Below are 22,144 nucleotides of genomic sequence, written 5' to 3'. Positions count from 1 at the left end.
AGATTACTAAGTTGCTGCACTTGCTTTATTTATTGTAAATCCAACTGATTTAACATTGCAGTCAAAAGGAAATGTGACTACCCTGATTCTTTTAGGCAGCTTTTCAACCACTCGCTATGTAAAACACTCCCTTCACCATGTGGATGACAAAGCTTTACAATGTCCTGACCACCGTGCTGAAGAGAGGATGAAGCAGGTGACACACGTAGCCTGTGACCTCAGGTCAAAGGTCAACCATTGTTTCATCACAACAGCATCAACAGACCTCCAACATAGATAGATAGATAGATAGATAGATAGATAGATGGCTAGATAGATAGATAGATAGATAGATAAATGCTAGATAGACAGATAGATAGATAGATAGGTAGATAGATAGATAGATAAATGCTAGATAGACAGATAGATAGATAGATAGATAGATAGATAGATAGATAGATAGATAGATAGATAGATAGATAGATAGATAGATAGATAGATAGATAGATGGCTAGATAGATAGATAGATAGATAGATAGATAGATAGATAGATAGATAGATAGATAGATAGATAGATAGATGGCTAGATAGATAAATAGATAGATAGATAGATAGATAGATAGATAGATAGATAGATAGATAGATAGATAGATAGATAGATAGATAGATGGCTAGATAGATAGATAGATAGATAGTAAGGGGGGATATATTGTTATATTTCACCGTGCGATTATCGTATCAATCCAAATAATGTCCAAATCGATATTTTTTAAACATGTCTTTTAACAATTCATTGTGTGTATTTTGTGAGTGACTTTGTATATTTTTGTTGTCAAATTGTGTTTTTGAAATTATTTTTGAGTATTTTTTTTGGTCGTTTATGTTATTTTTTTTCCATTGTTTTGGAGTTTTTGTTCGATAATTTTGTGCTTATTGGAGTCATTTTGCCTAATTTGTATATTTTTCTGTTATTTTAAAAATTTGATTAAAAAAATACCACTTTTTTCACATTTGGCACTTGAATTACAGTTATCATTTACTTGCTCTCGCAAATTAAAACAAATTGAAATAAATTGTATTTCATGGCATTTTGTAATTGAATAGGGTCAAAATTGGAATTATTGATATTGTGATATATCGCGATGTCTTTCGCATTGTTTAGTATCGAGACATATCGTATCATGAATTGTAGCGTTCTGTTATACATGTTTGTACGGTTCCTGTTTTTGAGGTCTATAGATTAGGGCTGGGCTGTGCGTCTAAGAGGCCTCCCCAGCCCCCTGAGTTAGACTCCATGGGAGGGTGCAGGGTGAGCTCTGAACAGGCGTCCGTTACAGCCCTGGCCACATCTGCAGCGGGCCGACCATCTGCACCCATTGTCTCAGGCACAAGGCAGGCCTGCATGCATGCATGGCTGGTCTCGTAAAGCCGGCCCATTTCCCCTCTGTTCTCCTCCATCCTTCACGGTGTGGGCAGAACGACTTCTTAATCTCTTAACGGAGGCATGGGTTGGACGATTAGTTAAAAATAGTAACATTTTATGGTGAGAATTACCCACATTTATCATTTGATTGACAATCACTGAGGGATTTATTTAAACGTACATACTGAAAATTAACTTATTGTTATCAGAACATACTTCTTTAGATTGTTGGAAAGCAATGAAAGGATAAAAAACAAAACAATATTTAAAAATAAATGTAAAATTTCAGTATAAACACTCTATAAGGATCATTAGTGTTATAAGTAACATGTAAATTTCACGTACAGCCATTTTACCACTTTAATTTAATGAGAAAACAGATTAAGATTAAAGGATTTCATGCATCTCTCTGAACTGGGAAACGAAGCCTTTTAACCACATAAAAGCCCAAAGTTATTACATATTTATAACCCTGCAATGTTTCTGCTAACATAGTTCAACCCTTAGCAGTGGTTCTCAATAAGTAAAGCATTATAGTGAGACACTTTTTGAATAAACTTGCAATTTTGTGACTGAATTTTTTTGTTCTATATGAAGTTGTTGCAGTTTTTCCCTAGTACAGTATAGGCATCAGTATGAGCACATATATACTGTAGCAGGACTGTCTCATTTTAGTTTAGGGGCCAGATACGGACTGTTTGATCTTAAATGAGTTGCATAATTTTCAGTGGGAAAACAATCAACTTCAATATTACAGTGCCCTAGTTTACACCTCCATGTATAAATGATATGTAAACTACATGCGAAACAACAACGATATCCAAGCAAAAAGTGACCTTAGACCAAATTTTTCATTTAATTTTGAAATATTTTGTCAAATAATTTGAAGAAAATTGCAGACATAAGCACAGAAAAAATGTAAATCCTAGCAAATATTGTATCAATAACTGAATTTGTTGGTAATTCACATAATGATTAATGTTTACTTTCTCCGGTGGGCCATATTGGATGTTTAATGGGCCAGATTTGGCCCCTGGGCCTTGAATTTGACACATCTTGAGCTACCCTTTGTTCTTCTGCATTTTTTAATTTTTTTTTAATTATGTTTACCCCCATCTTCAAATCATACTCCCTCTATAATTTCATATGCTGTTTCATTTGTGTTTCTACTCCTTCCTGTGTTTCCAACATTGGTGTCCCTCAGACTTAATCCACAATCTAAAAATAAAGTGTATTTAAAAAAACAAACAAACAAAAAAAAAAAACAATGCAACTTTCATGTGATTACTTTAATATCAAAATATTGTAAAATATGGCTAATCATTGTGATTAAATCGCTCTACAGCACAAATGAATCCTGTTTCAATAAATTAAAATGTATTGTATTGCATAATAGTACTGTTAGTTTGTTGTAAATGTGTCCAAAGATGGCATAAAGAAGAAGTAGAATTGTTTTCCTATTATTTTTGAAATAAATTGATAAATGTTTCCAAGTACCCCCCTGCAATGCGCTCCTGTACCCCTAGGAGGACGCGTACCGCTGGTTGGGAATCACTCAAAGGCATATATTTATATATCTAACACCCATAATCAGGAAGTTAAATGAATAAATAGGCTTTATTGCAAATTATATTTGGACATAAGTGAGTTTTCTGTCACTCTTTTGCTATATTTGGTAATGAGGGTTTATGATGGCACCGCGTTGACAATGAATGCAATGTGCATGCGTTGGTTAGTGGGAGGGATTATCCAGCAAAGCAGGGCAGGCTGAGGCTGAGGGACTGCAAACTCCATCTCAGTCCCGCACTGGACGTGGTGGACCGTCCTCTTTTCCTCCTCTTTCTTCCTGTCTGTCACACACAATGAAAATGGTGAAGTACGTGCGCCAGCTCAGCGATGATGTGAAACCAGAGGAGCTCCTGCTGTCGGAGTCTGACGCATCCATGGACCAGCAGGATTACGCAGAGATGTCCGACTACTCATTCAACGACGTTTTATACTCCAAATGTTCCACAATGGACCAGATCGACACTTTTATGAAGAACGTGCAGGTGCTGCTCGATGCGGCCGATTACATAGAAAATATCGAGAGGAACAACGGAAGTAAGTAAACAGGAGGCCGGCGGGGGATGTTAACGCGTAATGCGCCGGGCAGACAACAATAGAGGCGACAAAAGACGCGCAAGCCTGATGAACAGCAGGCACTGATGTTTCACCTGCTCATAGAAAAAAAAACAACCTTCCACATAGAAACACAATGAGCCCGCAATGCACGGCTTTTAAAGAGCCTCAATTCTCCGGAAGTAACAGTGCTTTCGTGCAACCTTGGCTTTCAACTACCTGCTCTGATTAAAACCCGTTTTAATGCATTTATCAAGCAATCACCATCATTAATAAAATATTCTCATTATATACCACCCACATTGATAGAAGGAGCTTTTTGCATGTAAAGCTGCACTCCACAGATCAATTCCATCCCTCAACCTCAAGGTTATTCATTGAACATAGGCTGCTTCCTCTTTAAACTAATATTAATAATAATATAATTTCCTTTTTAAGGAATTGTTTGGTGTGACATTAAATCCTAGATCCGTGTGTGTGTTCCTAGAGCAGCAGCTGCTTCCTTGTGTGTGTTGTTCACATGGTTTCCACATGGAACGAATCGTGGGGTTTTCATTGGTTGATTTACATGTCCCATTTGTGGGAGTCGGTGCTGAGGACCAATCACGTTCAAGCGCACCTGTGACGTTGTGTGTTACTATGAAAGGTGATTCATGGGAAATGTAGGCGTTAAAGCTGCAAAGATAAACGTAACGCAAAGAAAGCGTGGGTCTAATGATAATAATAATAATAATAATAGAAATAATATTATTAATAATAATAATAATCTTTCTTTTTATTCTTAGTTATTGTGTGTTATCTTATTTCTCTGATCCGCTATCTGTATAGATGTGCACTTTTGTATCAATAATTTAATATGACTTATGATATGGTGCACTTTATTGTAATTGCTATTTTGTGTTCAATAATGAAAATAAGTAAAACATAAATAATAATAATAATAATAATAACATCCGTTTTATCGGTATCTACAAAGCAAAATGACCATTTTAAAGTATTTGCTGCAAAAACATCTTTTTAAATAAGCGTTTACAGGTCTTTAGAATAGAAAATGCCTAATTAAATTAAAAGAAGAAAAACATACCTTTATCGAAATTCAGTTGTTGCAGCAAAACGGTAAGAAAAAGAGCGGACTGTAAGAAACAAACATAAATAAATATAAATAAATAAATAAATATATGATGGAAAAATAAAGCACTCAATATTTGTAACATTATGTATATTGTATGTTGTTCCTATCTTTTGATGCAGGTGAAAAATTGAATTTAAATGACTGAAACATCAATAAAAAGTTATCCTCTGCAGATTGTTTTCCTCCAAAATCACTAACTCATTGAAAATATTTATTTTTTTATTTTTTTATTATAAACCCCACCTGAACATTAATTTAGCAGATGTATTAACAGTCAAAATTCTACTAGATGTAACTTTAAATAAATGGGAACACTTGCATATTAATTCCGTCTAATTTTACCTGCTTGGAACCCATGTATAACTGTACAATCTGTTTAATCTGCTTTATCTTCTGTTTGTATTTGTTTCAGAATGTGAGCATGGGTATGCTTCCACCTATCCATCAAGCCCAAGTACACATCAACAAAAACAGCGTAAATTCAAGAATAGAAAGTTGGACAATCTTCACAATAGGTAAAAAAAAGAAACAACTTATTGTTTAATGACATCAGAGATCGTATATTTTGTTGTGTTGTACATCAGTTTTTAAATATATATATATATTTATGGTTTCAACAGATCAGCCCACAATGAACTGGAAAAGAATCGGTGAGTGAAAAATTGCAAAAACAATGTAACAAAAAATGGGATTCACTGTAAAGATGTTGCAACAATTACATAGTTTGGGCCAATGCTATATATATATATATATATATATATATATATATATATATATATATATATATATATATATATATATATATATATATATATATAATGTTCCTTATTAGCTTTTCTGCTGATATCCGATTTCACGATGTTGTCCAACACTAAAGTTCCAATTTTCGATATTAACCGATACCTTTATTTACACAGGTTCATTCCCCACCAACCTAATTTTAGGTCACATTATATATATCTACATGAAGATAACAGGTTCAGGCTACTTTTACTCAAAACACAATTTGTTCAAAATAAGAAAACAAATTCAAATTTTAGTAATGCAAAAGGTGCCATATTGGTTTTTAATGTTCAAACAACTGCACATATTGGTTTTTCAATATTGGTATAAAAACCGGTACCAATCTCACATTTTATAATATTAGTGGGCTGATAAGGTCGCCGAACTCTAATATTAAAGGGATCCTCCACTGTTTTAACAAATATTGTCTAAAACCTTTGAAATGTCCTTATTAGAAGATCTAAGCCTAGCAAAAAAAACATTATTTTGGACCATATTTATTTTATGAATGTTTAAAAATGGGACTAGTTTACCGTTTGAGAGCCTGTGCGCCACCATGTTGAAATGAAGTCATTGATGAAGCGAATCGCCCCTTTTAGTCCTCTGACTTCTATAGGAGGTGAAGCAAAAACAGTGGAGGATCCCTTTAACTGTAGAGAGATCTTCAGCTCAAAGTGTAACAGCAGCTCGGGGATGAGGCTGAAGACAAATGTCAGGACACATTCATGTTGAAAATTGTCCAATCATGCATGTGCGTTGGTCTCCCTAAGGGAGATGATTGATGAGAAAGGGAGGCATAGAATATCACAAAATGGAGTCTGATGCAGGGAAAAGAGAAAGACATTGTGGGGTGACCTACATTTTTACTCCATTATTTGGAGATAGTGGCTGCCTCACGCATTCTGCTCAATTTATATATGGCTCAGATGCCTCAGAGGGTCAAAAAAAAAAAAAAAGACTTTAAGGCTGACATCAGCATCTTTTAAACGCAGATACCTGTGCAGTTTGTTAAAGACAAACTGAAAACAGCAAATGAAATAAGAAGGAATTTGATGAACTCAAACTAGCACCAATCAGTCGTTCTACAAATCAAATCCAAAGACAGATATGAAGGTTGCATCACAGGCACCTGGATCAGTGCAGAGAAAAGTGGAATTATAACCAGGAAATTAATCTTTCATGTATTAATTGCTGAATAATACACACTGTTTAATGTTGTTCATCTGACGGGAAATCCCTCTCTTTGATTTTGGTGTTCTCCCACAGGCGAGCACACCTCCGTCTCTGTTTGGAGCGGTTGAAGTCCCTTATCCCTTTAGGACCAGACTGTAGTCGGCACACCACACTGGGACTGCTAAACAAGGCCAAATCACATATCAAGGTGGAGTGATCACACACAATGTTGTCTCCCTTGTCGATGTTAGAAGTTCATTCACATCAGTGATTGATCAGTGCCTATTTCACCAGCTTGAAGTCTAGAACCCATCGATAAACCCAGGGTGTGGTACATGTTGATGCTCTACCAGGCCTCTATGCCAGCTGACCTCATAGTAACTCACTAGGTCATGGATAACGTGTACAACCCAGCACATGCTTAGTTTGGTTCAGGTCATGGGACCTGGCTTGGCCATTGCAAAACATTCCACTCCCTTGACTTAAAGGGGAAGTGAAACACTTTGACAAGTAGATATATTTTTGATTCATTGCTAATAAAGCATTGATGTTTCCTTGTCAGAATCCGGTTTTGTTTTTTAGTTCAAATTACGGCTGAGCGGTATGACCGAAAATGTATATCACGGTATTTTTCTAAATTCTAACGGTATATATATTTTTTTTTTTTTTCATGCATAATCAGGTTTTCACAACATTTTCTACTGGTTGAGAATCAGAATCACTAAGGTTTATTTTGAAGAGTACAGTTTTAAAGAAGAAAACAAACAGCACATGGAATTTGACTTGGTAGTCAAGTGTGCGGAACAAAAAAAACAAAAACACAAGCCAGCAGCAATAATATTAATAGTGATACATATAAGGATAAGGGATATATAAAGGATCGAGGATTAATAAAAATAAAGATAAAGGTAAGAGAGGAATTACTGCAGTAGATTGACTTAGGATGGTCTATTTTATGATGAGTGAATATTGTAGATTAATTCTACACTAGTAGTAATACAAGTTTGCAACAGCAGCCCAATGGCTCTTTGCCGCACTAGCTTAGCTTTAGCATTAGCTTGATTTCTAGCTTTAAATGCTACATACTCAGTGGTGTGGTGGATTCTTATGGTGAATAAGGTAGTGTTTTGTTTGCAGCTCCACCTGGACTTATTTCCGCGTTATAGTAATTACAAATTGTGATCCTCTGCTCTATTTTTTTGTGTATTACTGCCAAACTGCAAACATGCTAAGCTAACCGAGCCTCAGTGTCCATGAGTGTTGTTCTCCTGTAGCAGAGGCATGCGCACACAGGCACATAGGCACATGAAACACCTTATTCCTCCTAATTTATGCAATGGTTTCATTTTCATAACATTTTATAGAAAATCTACCTTTCGTTTTTAAAAATACATCTTACATATATATATCATAACATATAAAACGTACCAATGACCATACACCAGATTGGCAACACTTAAATACCTTTGTCACAATGTTTCAGTAAAAATAAACATTAAAAAATGTGTAATTTAATGCTAAAACTTTATCAGCAGTGTTTAAATTTACTAAATACTAACTACATCGCTCATATGTATTTATCTTTGTCAGTTTGAATCCTGGAAAATCAATCAGATTTTTGATGGCGCTCATTGGTGACTGGAGCTCATGAGGGCCCCTCGCATGGTCCATGCGGGCTACCTGGTGCCATGTTGGTGACCCCTGGTGTAGAGTTTATATGCGGAGAAACCAAAAGTAAATGACAGAAATATATTGTTGTTATGACATAATGTATAACAATCAAGGACACATGCTGGAGTGTTTCACTTCCCCTTTAAGAACCTCAACGTGAACAACATGAAGCTCCTTTAAGTGAGTTGTAGAGTGTGAGGGGAAATATTACCTGAAGAACTTCTCACATATTACTTCTGCTTTTGTCAAGTCAAGCCATTAACAGATTTGGGAAGAAACTCACTTTTGGGAAAACTCTGCTCTGACGTTCCTACTTCTTCTACCTGACAATTGGTCTGGACTTGTCCAAATGTGGTGAAGAGGTTTTCCTTGATAGGGGGATAACTGCTCTGTAATACTTATTTAATCCAGGGATTTTAGTATTGTTTAGCTAAAAACATCAGCTTTACCTAATGTTTTTGCTTTCCTTTAAATGGCTTTGATTTCTATATTTCAACACAATGGTATCTTATAACTCTAAGAAGAATATCTCTTTACCTTAAAAACCAAACAAAAAAGCCCAGATCTGCCATGTAGAACTCCAAGAGAGATGATTGAAGACTGACTACTAGTCACCGATTTTATTCAGGCCGGACTTGGTGTTTTTTTGATAAGTATCCTATTTAAGGTTTTGTCTCTTTACAGAAACTTGAAGAGGCGGACCGGCGGAGTCAGCACCAGCTGGAGACCCTGGAGAGGGAGCAGAGGCACCTGCAGAGGCAGCTGGCCCAGCTGCAGACTCATGGAGACAGGGAGAGGGTTCGCATAGACAGCCTGGGATCCCACATGGACTCGGATCGCTCGGAGTCCGACAGAGGTCAGAACTCACATTACAGTGAGACAACCCTGATTCTAATGCCTGGACATGCATGGTTTTGTTAGATTAATCTAGTGTTTTTCAACCTTGAGGTCAGGACTCCATGTGGAATTAAAATGGAGGTAACAAAAATTCTATTTTTTTTTTTCTTTTTTTTTTTTAAAAATACACACACAATAATTATCAAATAACTGTATCCTATACTTAAACTTTCTCAAATGTAAACTGTATAAAAATACCTGAGGTGGCACACTTTGTAAAGGAAGCAGATTTGGGCCAATTTTGATGGTGAAAATAATTTTGGACAAAATCAAGAATAAAGTCGAAATTTCGAGATTAAAGTCAAAATTTAGAGAATAAAGCTGAAATACAATGTCGAGATTAAAGTGGAAAAGACAAGATGAAAGTCGTAATTTCAAAAATAAACTTGAAGGTTTGCTAATAAAGTCAAATCTACGGAAGCTGACTTGGTCCAATTCACCATATACGACAATAGTGTCATTCAACAATTTCAAGCTTTAACCCAGGTTTAAGAAAAAGTGCAACAGCAACTTCACAGTAGCTTAAATTTTCAAAATAAGAAATCAGATAACTACATATTTTATAACATATAACATGACAATTAATAAACTAATAAACTCTTAGCATCTCAGCATAGTGTGAATAAAACATTAAACATGCCTGTGGCACACGTATAGCTTACTCAAAGGGTAAACACATGTAAACAAAGAGGGGGCTGGCTCATATCGCGCACGAGGACGGAATGCGAAAAAGTCAGAAAAAACTGAAAAAATTAATTTTTGCAATATAAAAATCGTTTTTATCTACAAATTCGATAAATCCATTACATAGATTTTTTTTGCTCAGCTCTAATATGGTATTGAGGAAGTGCTTTTCAAACCGGTAGCTCTTTGGATTATTCAACACCTGTGAAGTATAGCTCCCAGATTCCAAAAGGTTGGTGACCCCTGCTCTGGATTAATCTGTGCTTTTGTTGTTGTTTTTTCGCAGAGGAAATTGAAGTGGATGTGGAAAGCACTGAGTTCTCCCATGGAGAGATGGACAGTGTAAGCACCAGTGGTGTGAGTGACCTGGACGAGCACAGCAGCCGCCAGAGCACCGCCAGTGACGAGGGCTACTCCACCTGCAGTCTGAAACTGGCCTTCTCCAACTGAAGCACCAGCCTATAGTGTTCACTTCAGATCTTTTTTAAGGCTTGCATCCTTCACAGAACCAGCCTAGAGTTCCACTTCTTATTTACGATTTTAATTTGTCTTTAGAAACCAGCCTCACAGTCAGATACTTCTGGGATCCGTTCAACTCAAAACCTGCCTTAAATTTAAGTCAGTCAAAAGATTCAAAAAGTAAATCAATCGTCCTCTCCCAAATGGGAGCAGGATCCTACACACAGAAGCGACGGGTAATCCTAATCATAATGAGCCATGTTTTTAAACGTCTTCCAGCTTTTGAACACCTGAACCTGGTGATGATGTCATCATCTAAAAGCCTGACAAGCAATTCAGTTCAATCAGATCTGTTGGAAGAAGATGACACTTATACTGTTATACGGGATGTGGGATAGTGGCCCACCATGACCAGGATTCTCCATGTGTTCCACACTAGCCATTTGTTCTCATTTCCAGCATTTATTTATCCACCTGAATGTCCCTTTACTCATCGCCATGTTCTATATCAACAATAATCAGTACGGATTAGCACCAATGAGAGACTCTGGAAGTGAAACTTTTACTTTTAGTCAATTTGATTCTTTGAAAACCAGCAAAAACGTTGAAATCCCAAATACCAGCATGAAGCTCTGAGATGAGAACATTAGCTCTGTTTGCCTTGTAAAAACACAGCCCTGTTCTTTGAATGATTAATGGCACTTCTTGTCAACGTACAAACCAGTGGCAAGGGCTACACATGATATCTGCACTCCAAGATGTTGAATGTGTTACTTTTCTTGAAGACTCGCCACCATTGGAATGACCTGTGTGATGTTGTGAGATAGTTGCATCCAAATGAGTCATAATCCATCCCCACTGATTTGATTTATTCTCCAATGAGCTGGATTTATTACTCTGCTGATATCAGATCTTTTGTCTGTTGGGATTACAATATACGTATTTATTCAAACATTTAATTTCTTTACAAACGGGGTAAATACTGCAGTTACTGTAACTATAAACTTTGGATTGCACTAAATTACTCATTTCAATAAAAATAAATCACCTTCTGAATACAAAACGCCCCACACTTCACTTTCCACTGCATCCGTCTATCGTGTTTTGTTGGGAAAAGAGAATTAAACAGACCCTGCACTTGTACAAGCACAGAGCTCAAGCAATAATGCATTTTTTGGTCATATTTTTAAATACTCAGCTAAGTTTAGGTGATTTTTCCATGAAACAAAAACCTTGCCTCCCAACTCCTCTGGTAATAATATACAAAAAAAAAAATACAAATAATCAGCCGTAAACATGATTGTAACTGATTTGTGGGGGGAGGGGCGAAGCTATGGTGCATGTGTTTTGAATGTAGCCTTTCATGTTGTAATGTGCTTTAAATTGACAAGTGTTATAACATGTCTAGCATGAGCATAAACACAAAACCTCTGTTTCTTTTTAAGATGGTTTATTATTGTATTTTTCTTCCTCAACAAATTAAAGACTAATTCAAATACTTAGAAATAGGAAACTACACCAATTATAAAGATTGCACTGCTTTAAGCTGTTAAAAAAAAAAAAAAAAAAAAAAAACACTAAACCAAATGAGATGTTTCATTACGGCATTCCATTTTTTTTTTTTTTCTGGTCCAAATCTGTACATCATCGCCAAATTGTGTCTTAATGTGGGTATGTAAGAGTGTTGCACAAATGTTCTTGTTACAGGTCTTTTATCCCCGGCCCAACTCGTTTGGGGTGAACCCTAAAATGCACTATGATAATAAACCTGTTTGAAAGTTTGTTGAAGCACAGCTCCGATGTTGTTCAGTTGTGCGTATACTCAGCCATCCAAGGTGACTTCTCTTGATGTTTCAATATGTGCAGCTGGCCCCCATGCTAATATTTTGTTACACTTCCTTAAATCTATTCCTTGAAGCTTAATAAACCTGTTAACACAGATATATAGATTTCCTGTTTTATTTCAAGCCAATACGATTATTTGCTGTGTTACTCAGTTTTTAGTATTTCTGAATATATGATGAATTGTTTATGAAACCATTGTTTTTGTTTGCCAAGATATTTTAAAGTACCCGGAATATATGGGGCAAAATGAGAAAGGTATGGAAGCCCATTCACACCAGTAAGAAAAAAAAAACTAGGAAAAGTAAAATAAAATCTTGTCATAATTACGAGATTCTAAGTTTTATTATGACTTAGTATCTCAATTACTTTCCAGTCAGTTGAAAAACAACTAGGAAAAGTAAAATAAATCAAAACTAAGTGATAATTATGAGATTCTAAGTTTTGATTTAGTATCTCAAAATTATGATAGTATCACATACTTTCCCGCCAGTTAAAAACCAGGAAACATAAAACAAAAAAGCTTAAGTCATAATATGAGATTTTAAGTTGTATTATGACTTAGTATCTCATGATTATGAGATAGTATCTAATTTTCCCACCAGTTAAAAAAAAAAAAAAAAAAAAACTAGGTAGAATCTAGTAGATTGTAATCTCACAATTATGACTTGGCATCTCATAATTATGACTTACATTTTGTTATTAATATTTTACTTTTCCTTGTTTGTTTTTTACTGGCAGGAAAGAAATGTGATTAAATTGAAAAAAGAAGAAATTGGAAGAAAGCACGTAGCCTTCACAAAACCTTAAAAATGAGCTGAAAACAACTTTAAAAAGTGAAACTGATGTTTATTTTAAATATGTACAGAATTCAAATGGTAAATGTAATATTCATAGAGAAACACAGGTTTTAATGTTTACACCTTCCTGGAGAGGACCAGGGTCTAAAATCTGTCCTCAGAAGCTCATCATCAGTCGTAGGTTTGCACATAGCAAGAAACGGTCCTATTACACCTACGTACAATCACAGCCTGCAGCTTTACAAAAACACTGCATGTTGCTCGACATAACTGGTGAGTCTCCAGTGGAGAGAAAACTCCTTCTTGGTGTTTTTCCATTGATGCACCAACATAATATATGATAGGAAAACTAGCACAAGATTTTTAACACTGGTGTGCAAGCAATTACTGTCAAAATATTTTACTTGAGAAAATGAGCTTCTGTATAAACAGAATGAAAAAAAAAAAAACACCAATACAGGGAGTATTTAGTGAATTACTATGTACACAGAAATCCAGGTCATTGAGGCATTAGATGCCTGACGTTGTATTTGGACGTGTCGTTGTACTGGGTCATTGGTTTGTCTGCGATACCACACGTTCCCACTCCCACCTTTCCACTTACACTCTCTGGGGATGCAAATATGCTCCGCTTTACCTACAAAAACACAAAAAACACTATTTATAAAAGAATAAATGTAGACTAGAACAATATTTTTTGGGTATATTAAAAAGTAAAAATGTATTTGACATGATGGGGGACAGTCGTTACAGTGGTATCTGTCATTGTGTCCTTGTTCTTCACCCACATTACCTATGGTATGAATGTAGTGTGTGAGTGTGTTGGTGGTGGTCGGAGGGGCCGATGGCGCACTATGGCAGCCTCGCTTCTGTCACTATGCCCCAGGGCAGCTGTGGCTCCAATAGTAGCTTACCACCACTAAGTGTGGAGTGAAAGACTAATACCTTAATTCTGTAAAGCACTTTGAGTGTCTATGATAAAGCGCTATATAAATCCAATGCATTATTATTATTATTATTATTATTATTATTATAATGGTGGTGGAATGTAAATAATCAATAGTTTTGCAGCATTACATTTGTTCAGGCATTCTTACCTGTCCTTTTTTGTTCTTGGAGTAAGCTTTGTTGTTAAACTGTTGCCACTTTGACTTCTGGTCCTCCCTTTCCTGCTCCAATTCCTTCATCCTTATGACCTTCTTCTGGGCTTTCTTCTTCTTATACTCTCTCTGCTCTGCAACCTGCTCTTTCCTACAAGTCAAGTCAAAGCAAAGCAAAGGCATTTGTTTTTACAATGCATCAATATGTACTGTGGCTCAGACCTGTAAAACCAATACAAATGAAAATGTCAGCATATATCATTCTTCAAATTAGGATTGAAGTTACCTAAAGTGGTTCATGAGAATCAGAATCTGAATCAACTTTATTGACCAAGTAATGTATGTTATACACACGAGGAATTTGACTTGGTGAACTGTGCTCTCTCTAATAGTGTAAACATTAAATAATAATCAACTAGAAAAAAAAACATAAATATAAACAGTAATTAGACTAATGTGCAAAACTAAATAAAACAACAACAAAAAAAGATAATAATAATAATAATAATAATAATAATAATAATAATAATAATAATAATAATGCATGAGGGGAAATTGCTACTCTTATTAAGGGTGCTTTCAACTAAGACTTAAAATTAGAAAGTCTAATTATTTTATACAATTAATGTATCATTCATTGACTTAAATGTGTCATTCCAGCCAGTTGATTCCTGCTGTGTATATAGATAAATATATATACATATTTTTTTAAACTGTTAAAAAGCCTAGCCCAAAAGTGCTGCTTGATACAATCTATAATGTTTTGACTAGCGATGCACTGAAATGAACATTCTTGGCTGAAACTGCGAAAACCAAAACGCCGAAATACATTATGCAAATTAATATTCCCATTGCATTTATGGCTCTTAATGTGTACTAGCCTCACTAATAACAAAAAAACATATCTATTTAGCACTGACATTCCAACAATGCACAAAAAAAAATATAAAAAATGAAATGTTTAACTAGTACTATAAATAATATTGTACAGGCCTATGACTGACTGAGCTGCTGAAAGAGAGTCACATTAAATATGTTCTCTCATTAAAACACAAAGTGCATTGAAGTCACAGAGCATCCAAGGCATCATTGCAACGTGCATTATTTCTTGTGCGCGTTGCTTTAATCCCATCCAAGAAATGATCGTTACAACGCGGACCAAGAACAGTCGTTATGTAGTAAAGAGGATCTCTGACAGACTCTGAAACCAGATTCTACTGCTGAGTCACTGCGACGCGTCAGACCGCCGTGTGGTCCGTGTTGACCAAGGGTGACGGGTGACGCGTGACACAGAAACATAAATCACACTTACTTCTGCTCAGAAAACTCTTTAGCGCTCAGATGTATTGAAATACAGCCACTCTGTGAGTCCATGGACAAGTTGGCCCGTTTCCAGACAAGCGCACGGTTTGGTGAAAAAAGAGCATCGGCCGAAAACCAAAAAAGCACTTTACGCATTTTCGGTGGATCACTAGTTTAAATTTATAGACTAATAAATCTGAATTGGACAGGAATTTCTCCCACAATTAAAATTCATTAGTGTGTAAAAGGTTATTTATTTGTGTACCTGTGATAACAATTGAATGGACAGTCCAGTAAAATAAATCCTTGACTTGTAAACAAGGTTAAATAAATGTGTATCCAATAATTATGATATTGGAAATCCTGAAGAGACCCATGTTTACTTTCATCACACATATAAAGAACAGTAAATAATGTAAGTGTGTGTTCATACTTGGATTTCCGCTTGGCACTTCCATCGTTCAACACCAGTTGGCCCTCATCCGCGGCCTTCAGCTTCTGCAGAGGGATCAACTCGGCGTTCCCGTATCCAGTGAAGGTAACCGCCGCCGTGCCGTTTTCTCGGTCTATGTCCTCAATTTCGGCCTCATACACCCTGTGAAGAAATCACGACTGTAAGCAGGTGAGTAGCAGCCAACAACTCAAGCTCCGCTAAAGCAAAAGTGCAGAAACCTAAAATATTACAGTTTTGTGATGACATGATATCTAAGGTTTCCTAAAACAAAAACCAAAAAAATTAAAAAACACTTACTGTCCATCTTGACTCCACACGGCCAAACACTTGTCTCCCACTTTCCAGAAGCCTTTTACGGGAGCTTTGTCTGCTTCCTTTGTACTAGAAGCCCCCTCAGAAGGCTGTGATGCCAGGAGGTCTTTTGTCAGGTCAATGACTTCCTGTTTATAAAATTAAAACAATTAATGGAATGACAAGTGTGTTCGTTAATAAAAAGACTTCAAAAGTGGTAACAATAAAAATATTTGTATGCTATTTCAGAGACGTTGATAGCTGAATTCAAACCAAATAAAATGGAAGAAATGCAACATGTAAACAATAGAACAACCCGAGGGGGGGGAACTACAGTGGAGACAAAAGCAAACTTTCAATTTCAACCTTTTACATATATTTTTACTGGCAATTTATAATGTTAAATTAATTGATTCATGAGGCCTACACTATAACTTTATCTGATATGACTTTGCATAAAAGGCCATATGATTGCTGATGTGCTTTCCTAATGTGGCCCAAATGAATAATGAGTTGTGTGCAGACCTGACACTTAAGATTTGTTTAACACCTCAACTAAACTAAGTATTTATTCATTTATTTCGAGCTAGGCAATAAAACAAACACAAAAAAGGAAATACATTATATTCAAATTAAGTCTGTTTGTGGCTCTTGAAAAAAGACAAAAATCAAATTGGTGGGATGAAGTAAAACTTATTTTAATCCACCAAATATGACATTTGATGCGAAATAAAAAAGCATTAATTTCTTCATGGCTTATAAATAATATAATTTTATGTGTCTACTTGTGTAAAATCACACTTACATTTTCACATTGTGACAATCACATTACCACAGGTAACAGTTCAAAATAAAAATAAATAAGGCCGTGGCTATCTGCACGTAGACATATCAATATACCGACATTCTATCCGTACGTAGCACCCCTTATTGTCCAGTTTAGGTCACGTGACAAAGACGCTACATACTTGTACTCCTGTTTGCTATTAATAAGTAGATTCTTAATGTACGTTATAGACATGCTACGTATTTATGAAGTGTTGTAATCATACGTAGCGCCCCTCATTGGCAAGTACTTCTGTTTGCTATTAATATGTAGATTCTCAAACTACGTTACGAACTAACTAACCCTAACCTTCTCAAGTGGATTTGAATTTCTTGCCACAGTGAATTTGTACGTGTATCGCTTGTTCAGCCATTTTTTGTCCGTACGGAATGGCCACGACTTCTGGTAACGCCATCGGCCACGTACGAATAGCACCGGGGGTTGTCCGTACGTCTACATACGTCTATCCACTTCGAATAAATAAGGCAGTGGCTATCCGTGCGGTTGCCGTATCAATATACCGACATTCTATCTGTACACAGCGCCCCTCATTGGCCAATTTAGGTCACGTGACTAAGACTAAACCTAACCCTAAAAAAAGTTGCAATATAGGGTTATAATCTAACCCTAACCCTAAGACACTACGTACATGTACTTTGGTAAACATACCAATAGCACCGGAGGTTGTCCGTATGGCAACCGTACGAATAGACACTTTCAATAAATAAGGAAGTGTCTATTGATACAGAAACGTATCAATAGCCCCCGGGACTATGGGTACATTTTCCGGACCTTTTCTACTTAAGCGTAATGTGCCTGTGTTTTCACCGTGTCAGGATGGCCGAGTGGTTTAAGGTGCCTGGCTAAATAATTCTTGCTTCCACTGCCGTGGGTTCGAATCCCACATTTGACATATATATATTTTTTTTTTAACATATTTAACACTGCAAATTCCACCTTTAAAAATATATATGTACACGAAAAAAATTAAACATTTTAGGGTATTTTCTGGCTTAGGGTTAGGGCTGAAATAAAAGGGTAAGCGGGGTAGCTAAAAATAAATATCAGCTAAAATTAAACTGACGGAACATTAAGTCACGTGGTGCATTGGCCAATGAGGGGCACTGTGTATGAATAGACTGGCAGTCTTTTGATGCGTTTCCATATCAATAACAAAGGCCATAAATAAATACATCTGGGTAAGACATCATACGTACTGTGCATACAACATGAATACAGTCCAACAATATTACACATAAATATACCTCTCTCTCTCTGTATTGTAAGCAGATATTTTTTTAAAATAGAGATTTAAAGTAGTAAAAATTTTGACAATGCCTGTGTTCCAGTTGCAGACTTATTGTTAAGACAACCTATTGTTGTCAAAACATCAAAGTGCTGTGGTTGGACACAGACCCTGTAGCTGTCAAACCATAACACGAATACAATTCTATAAAAAAATCATTAAAACAACAAGTTACCAGTAGCACGGCTTATTCACAATGTGCAAGGAAACGAGGTTCCCTATAAATTGATGTAGCTGAAAGAAGCATTTAAAATGGCAAACAAAGGGAAACAGGCACAAACCTGCAAGTCTTTCTGTAGTTTAAGAAGATCTTCATTGTCTGGATCTGAAGCTAACGCTACGTCCACTTGCTCCAGCTGAGCTTTGTAGTTGTTTAACTGTTTCATTAATTCCTCCGACATCTGTGTGCAAACAAACACAAAAACACTGACGTAAACGGGCAAGACGCTGATAATACTTTAAAAATAGAACTGCTTTAGACCGGCAAAACACATACATACGGGAATGTTATATTAATATAAAAGACAAAAACCATAATCGTGAATGTGCTTCAAATTGTTCACAGTTTATTACTGTCTGTGTTAGTTAGCATGTAGCTTGGGCAGCATAGCATTATACTACAATTAGCATTAGCACCTCTGTGTTTCGTCGACGCAAATTCAACAAGCGTTTCACAGCAGAAACTAGATACAGCATGAAAACGACGATTTATCTTTGTTTCTTTGCTTACCTTGTTGTTAATGTATATGACCGCTGAACAAGAAAGACATTCAACAATTAACTTTACAAATCACCCAAGACGTCCGTTGACATGAGAGAAGTGCGCTGCTCTTCTTTCTACAGGCCAGACTGAAACATTGAAATCTCGCGATATCTGGTTTGTCATAGTGGGACGAGATGTCGACTCAGCAGTGCCTCTAGTGGTTGTATTCTGTTGTTCTCTTTTGAGTCCACATTGGAGGTAACAAAAACATAATAATAATAATAATAATAATAATAATAATAATAATAATAATAATAATAATAATAATAATAATAATAATAATAATACATTTTATTTAAAAGCGCTTTTCCAGAAACTCAAAGACACTTTACAGGAAGGTTGAAATAACAACAGCAGTACTATAGTAGCCATCATTTTTTTTTTCTTATCCCAATGAATATAGATGGGGCAAGAAGGACAAACCCAAATGCAAAATTAATTACCAGAAATAGTACATCAAGTTCCATCTCCTTTTTCTTGGAGCCTGTGTCATCATGGAATTGGAGTATATTGGAATCTACCAGATAGTTTGAAAAAGATCAAGACCTAGATCAAGGAGAGAGGCAGAGAAATGGCACCTCAGGGAATATTAACTTTGGTTTGAAAGTCTGGGGGTCAAAGGCCAGTAATACAGGGGACGAGGACAATAGGTTTGATATAGAGAAAGAGATGAGAACAAAACTGTCCTGTGCTCGCTGAGGAGGAAATAATATATCAAGTAATGTGGAATGGAATCTGGAAAAAAAAATCTTGTGAGAGAGCAGACAGACAAAAAAACAAAGCAGCACAGAGACAGAAGATTCACTCAAAAAAGAAAATATTCTGGTTTCTCTTTTCATTACCTTTTTTTTTTTTTTTTTTTTTTTTTTTTTTTTACAAATGAACATAAATGATAAAAAAAGTTAATATTGTGGTTTCTTTTTTCCATTAGTTTTTGTTTTGAGTGAACATAAATGATAAAAAAGAAAATATTCTAGTTTATTTTTTACATTACTTTTTGTTTCGAATGACCATAAATAATAATAAAAAAAGAAAATATTCTGGGTTTCTTCCCATTACAGTTCTTTTGTTACAAATGAACATACATGATTAAAAATATATGTATGTATATGCACTGTATATGTTTGTATTGTATTCTTACATAATGAAAAAACAAAATGTGAAGTTTAAAATGTTATTTTGTGAAGGAGGGGTAGGCACCTATACATTCCTTGAAATTCTGCCTACTCCTTTTGAGCACTTACTCCTTTGACTACGTATGTATTGTACATAAAATGTGGTTTTTATGTTGCTCAAATAAATAAATAAATAAATGAACAAATACAAAAAGGTGTGGGTGTGGGTGTGTGACTCCTGACATATTTAATAAGTACTTGTCATCAAAGAACATCCTTTGCAAAATTAACAGAAGAGTTTCAATAACATCAAATATGTGCTAAATGGGATGCCACATTAAGCTGTTTATCTTTGTTCATTTTGAATAGAAATACTGATGAAGAAAAAAAATACATAACAAATATCTATATTGAGTTTTTAAAACTAAACTTGTACAAAATATGTTGATGTGATCTTTTGAATCATAATGTAAGAGTTTTATATTTCATGTTTGCATTACCAGTACTATGCTGTAAAAATAAGGCATGCATTAGATTTGGTTTATTTTCCAGGTAAAATTGGGACATTATTGTGATGTAAATACGGTTATAGTGTGGTATAATCCGTTACTTACAAATGTATAATTTGCAAAAATTCTGCAGGAGACATGTCACAATAATGTGAATGAATCATGAAGAAACGCAATCATCTTGCTTTCTATTGTTTTTTTAAAAAAAAAAGAAAATTAAGAAAAGCAGGTAAATCTGTGATTGTGAGGAATACAAAAATATAGCCATAATTGACAATATTAAACCCTAGAAAACATCCATCCATCCATTTTCATACCCGCTTATTCCCGTTTTAACAGGGTCGCGGGGGTCTGCCGGTGCCAATTTCTGGCTCTCATAGGGCGCTGGGCGGGGGTACTCCCTGGACAGGGCGCCAGTCCATCACAGGGCAACACAAACACAGGCAATTTAGAGACTCCAATCAACCTTACAGTCATGTTTTTGGATGGTGGGAGGAAGCCGGAGTAACCGGAGGAAACCCACGCAGCACGGGGAGAACATGCAAACTCCACACAGAAAGGACCCAAGTCCACCCCAGGGTTTGAACCCAGGACCTTCTTGCTGTGAGGCGGACGTGCTAACCACTAAGCCACCGTGCACCCTCCTTAGAAAACAGTGCTACAATAATATAGTTGGCAGAAAAATACGTCATGCTGTCATCAATGTTAAATATTATGATATAAATAAATACCATAAGTTACCCAGCGACAGAAACATGAGTCAGCACAGTAAATCACACAATGTGCTCTTTAGACAGACATCCATTCTTCTTCAAAGTGCATTTCTCACCACAGTTAAATCTTTAGATCAACAAATCTTTGTGTATATACTTTTAAGTCTTTATTTTCCCGCCTACAATAAAACAATGATGAATTGATTATGTGTTTTTACCAACTCGTGTTTACAGTAAATCTATTGTTTCTCATGCTTTGTAGTGTTAAGATGTTGTGCAATGTTTCAACACCGTCTAATTCCTTGGAATTAGCTGGTTTACCAAAGAAAACTGGTGTGTTTTTATCTTGTTTAATTTGTGGTAAAAAGCACATTTTCAGCAAGGTTTTCTGATCATAGTGAGTTTTTTCTACCAGCTATCACTACATTGTCTTTGTAGAACGGATTATGTTTTTAAATGACTGCTGTTCATATTAAAAAATTAAATACAAAATGACATTGCAGTTCTACCTCAACTCAAGGTGCCTTGATAGATTAGAGAGCAGTGTTTCAAATCTTTCATCAGAAAAAAAAAAAAAGACAATTATATTTGAGGCGGCGGCCATGATTGAGCAGCTGGACGCATAAATTATACACTCATGAAACAATAAAATGGATTAAATGCCAGACTGCCAATTATATTAGAGGAAAGATAACAAAGCTTTTGATTATATATGCAACAAATGTTTACAAGGAGAATGTCGCAAAGTTATTTCTTTGCACGTGAACTGCAAAGATGCGTCAGTTTTAGCATCTGGTGAAT

The 22,144-nt window shown here is 35.7% G+C and overlaps 2 protein-coding genes across 2 annotated transcripts; one reads left to right on the top strand and one right to left on the bottom strand.

Annotated features, from left to right (window-relative positions):
* Window positions 1-3,151: 3,151 nt before the first annotated feature.
* On the top strand, window positions 3,152-12,263 carry LOC114476670 (max-interacting protein 1-like). The gene is made up of 6 exons (XM_028468489.1): window positions 3,152-3,505; window positions 5,068-5,170; window positions 5,276-5,305; window positions 6,705-6,819; window positions 8,967-9,138; window positions 10,150-12,263. The coding sequence occupies exons 1-6, from the start codon at window positions 3,265-3,267 to the stop codon at window positions 10,311-10,313; spliced, it is 825 nt and encodes a 274-aa protein (XP_028324290.1). The 5' UTR covers window positions 3,152-3,264; the 3' UTR covers window positions 10,314-12,263.
* A 729-nt stretch (window positions 12,264-12,992) lies between these two features.
* On the bottom strand, window positions 12,993-19,134 carry smndc1 (survival motor neuron domain containing 1). Its single transcript, XM_028467810.1, has 6 exons — window positions 18,974-19,134; window positions 18,525-18,644; window positions 16,118-16,260; window positions 15,800-15,961; window positions 14,062-14,215; window positions 12,993-13,601 (listed from the first exon to the last, which is right to left on the bottom strand). The coding sequence occupies exons 2-6, from the start codon at window positions 18,642-18,644 to the stop codon at window positions 13,464-13,466; spliced, it is 717 nt and encodes a 238-aa protein (XP_028323611.1). The 5' UTR covers window positions 18,974-19,134; the 3' UTR covers window positions 12,993-13,463.
* Window positions 19,135-22,144: the final 3,010 nt, after the last annotated feature.

Source organism: Gouania willdenowi, chromosome 15, assembly GCF_900634775.1.
Source record: "Gouania willdenowi chromosome 15, fGouWil2.1, whole genome shotgun sequence".
NCBI classification, from domain to species: Eukaryota; Metazoa; Chordata; class Actinopteri; order Blenniiformes; family Gobiesocidae; genus Gouania; species Gouania willdenowi.
This window is presented reverse-complemented; position numbering and strand designations above follow the sequence as displayed.

Coding starts and splice junctions, on each gene's coding strand:
- LOC114476670 (XM_028468489.1), top strand. CDS start 3,265: ATGAAAATGGTGAAGTACGTGCGCCAGCTCAGCGATGATGTGAAACCA. Junction 3,506..5,067: donor TATCGAGAGGAACAACGGAA/GTAAGTAAACAG, acceptor TATTTGTTTCAG/AATGTGAGCATGGGTATGCT. Junction 5,171..5,275: donor TTGGACAATCTTCACAATAG/GTAAAAAAAAGA, acceptor TGGTTTCAACAG/ATCAGCCCACAATGAACTGG.
- smndc1 (XM_028467810.1), bottom strand. CDS start 18,644: ATGTCGGAGGAATTAATGAAACAGTTAAACAACTACAAAGCTCAGCTG. Junction 15,962..16,117: donor GTGTGGAGTCAAGATGGACA/GTAAGTGTTTTT, acceptor ATTTCTTCACAG/GGTGTATGAGGCCGAAATTG. Junction 14,216..15,799: donor AGTGCCAAGCGGAAATCCAA/GTATGAACACAC, acceptor CTTGACTTGTAG/GAAAGAGCAGGTTGCAGAGC.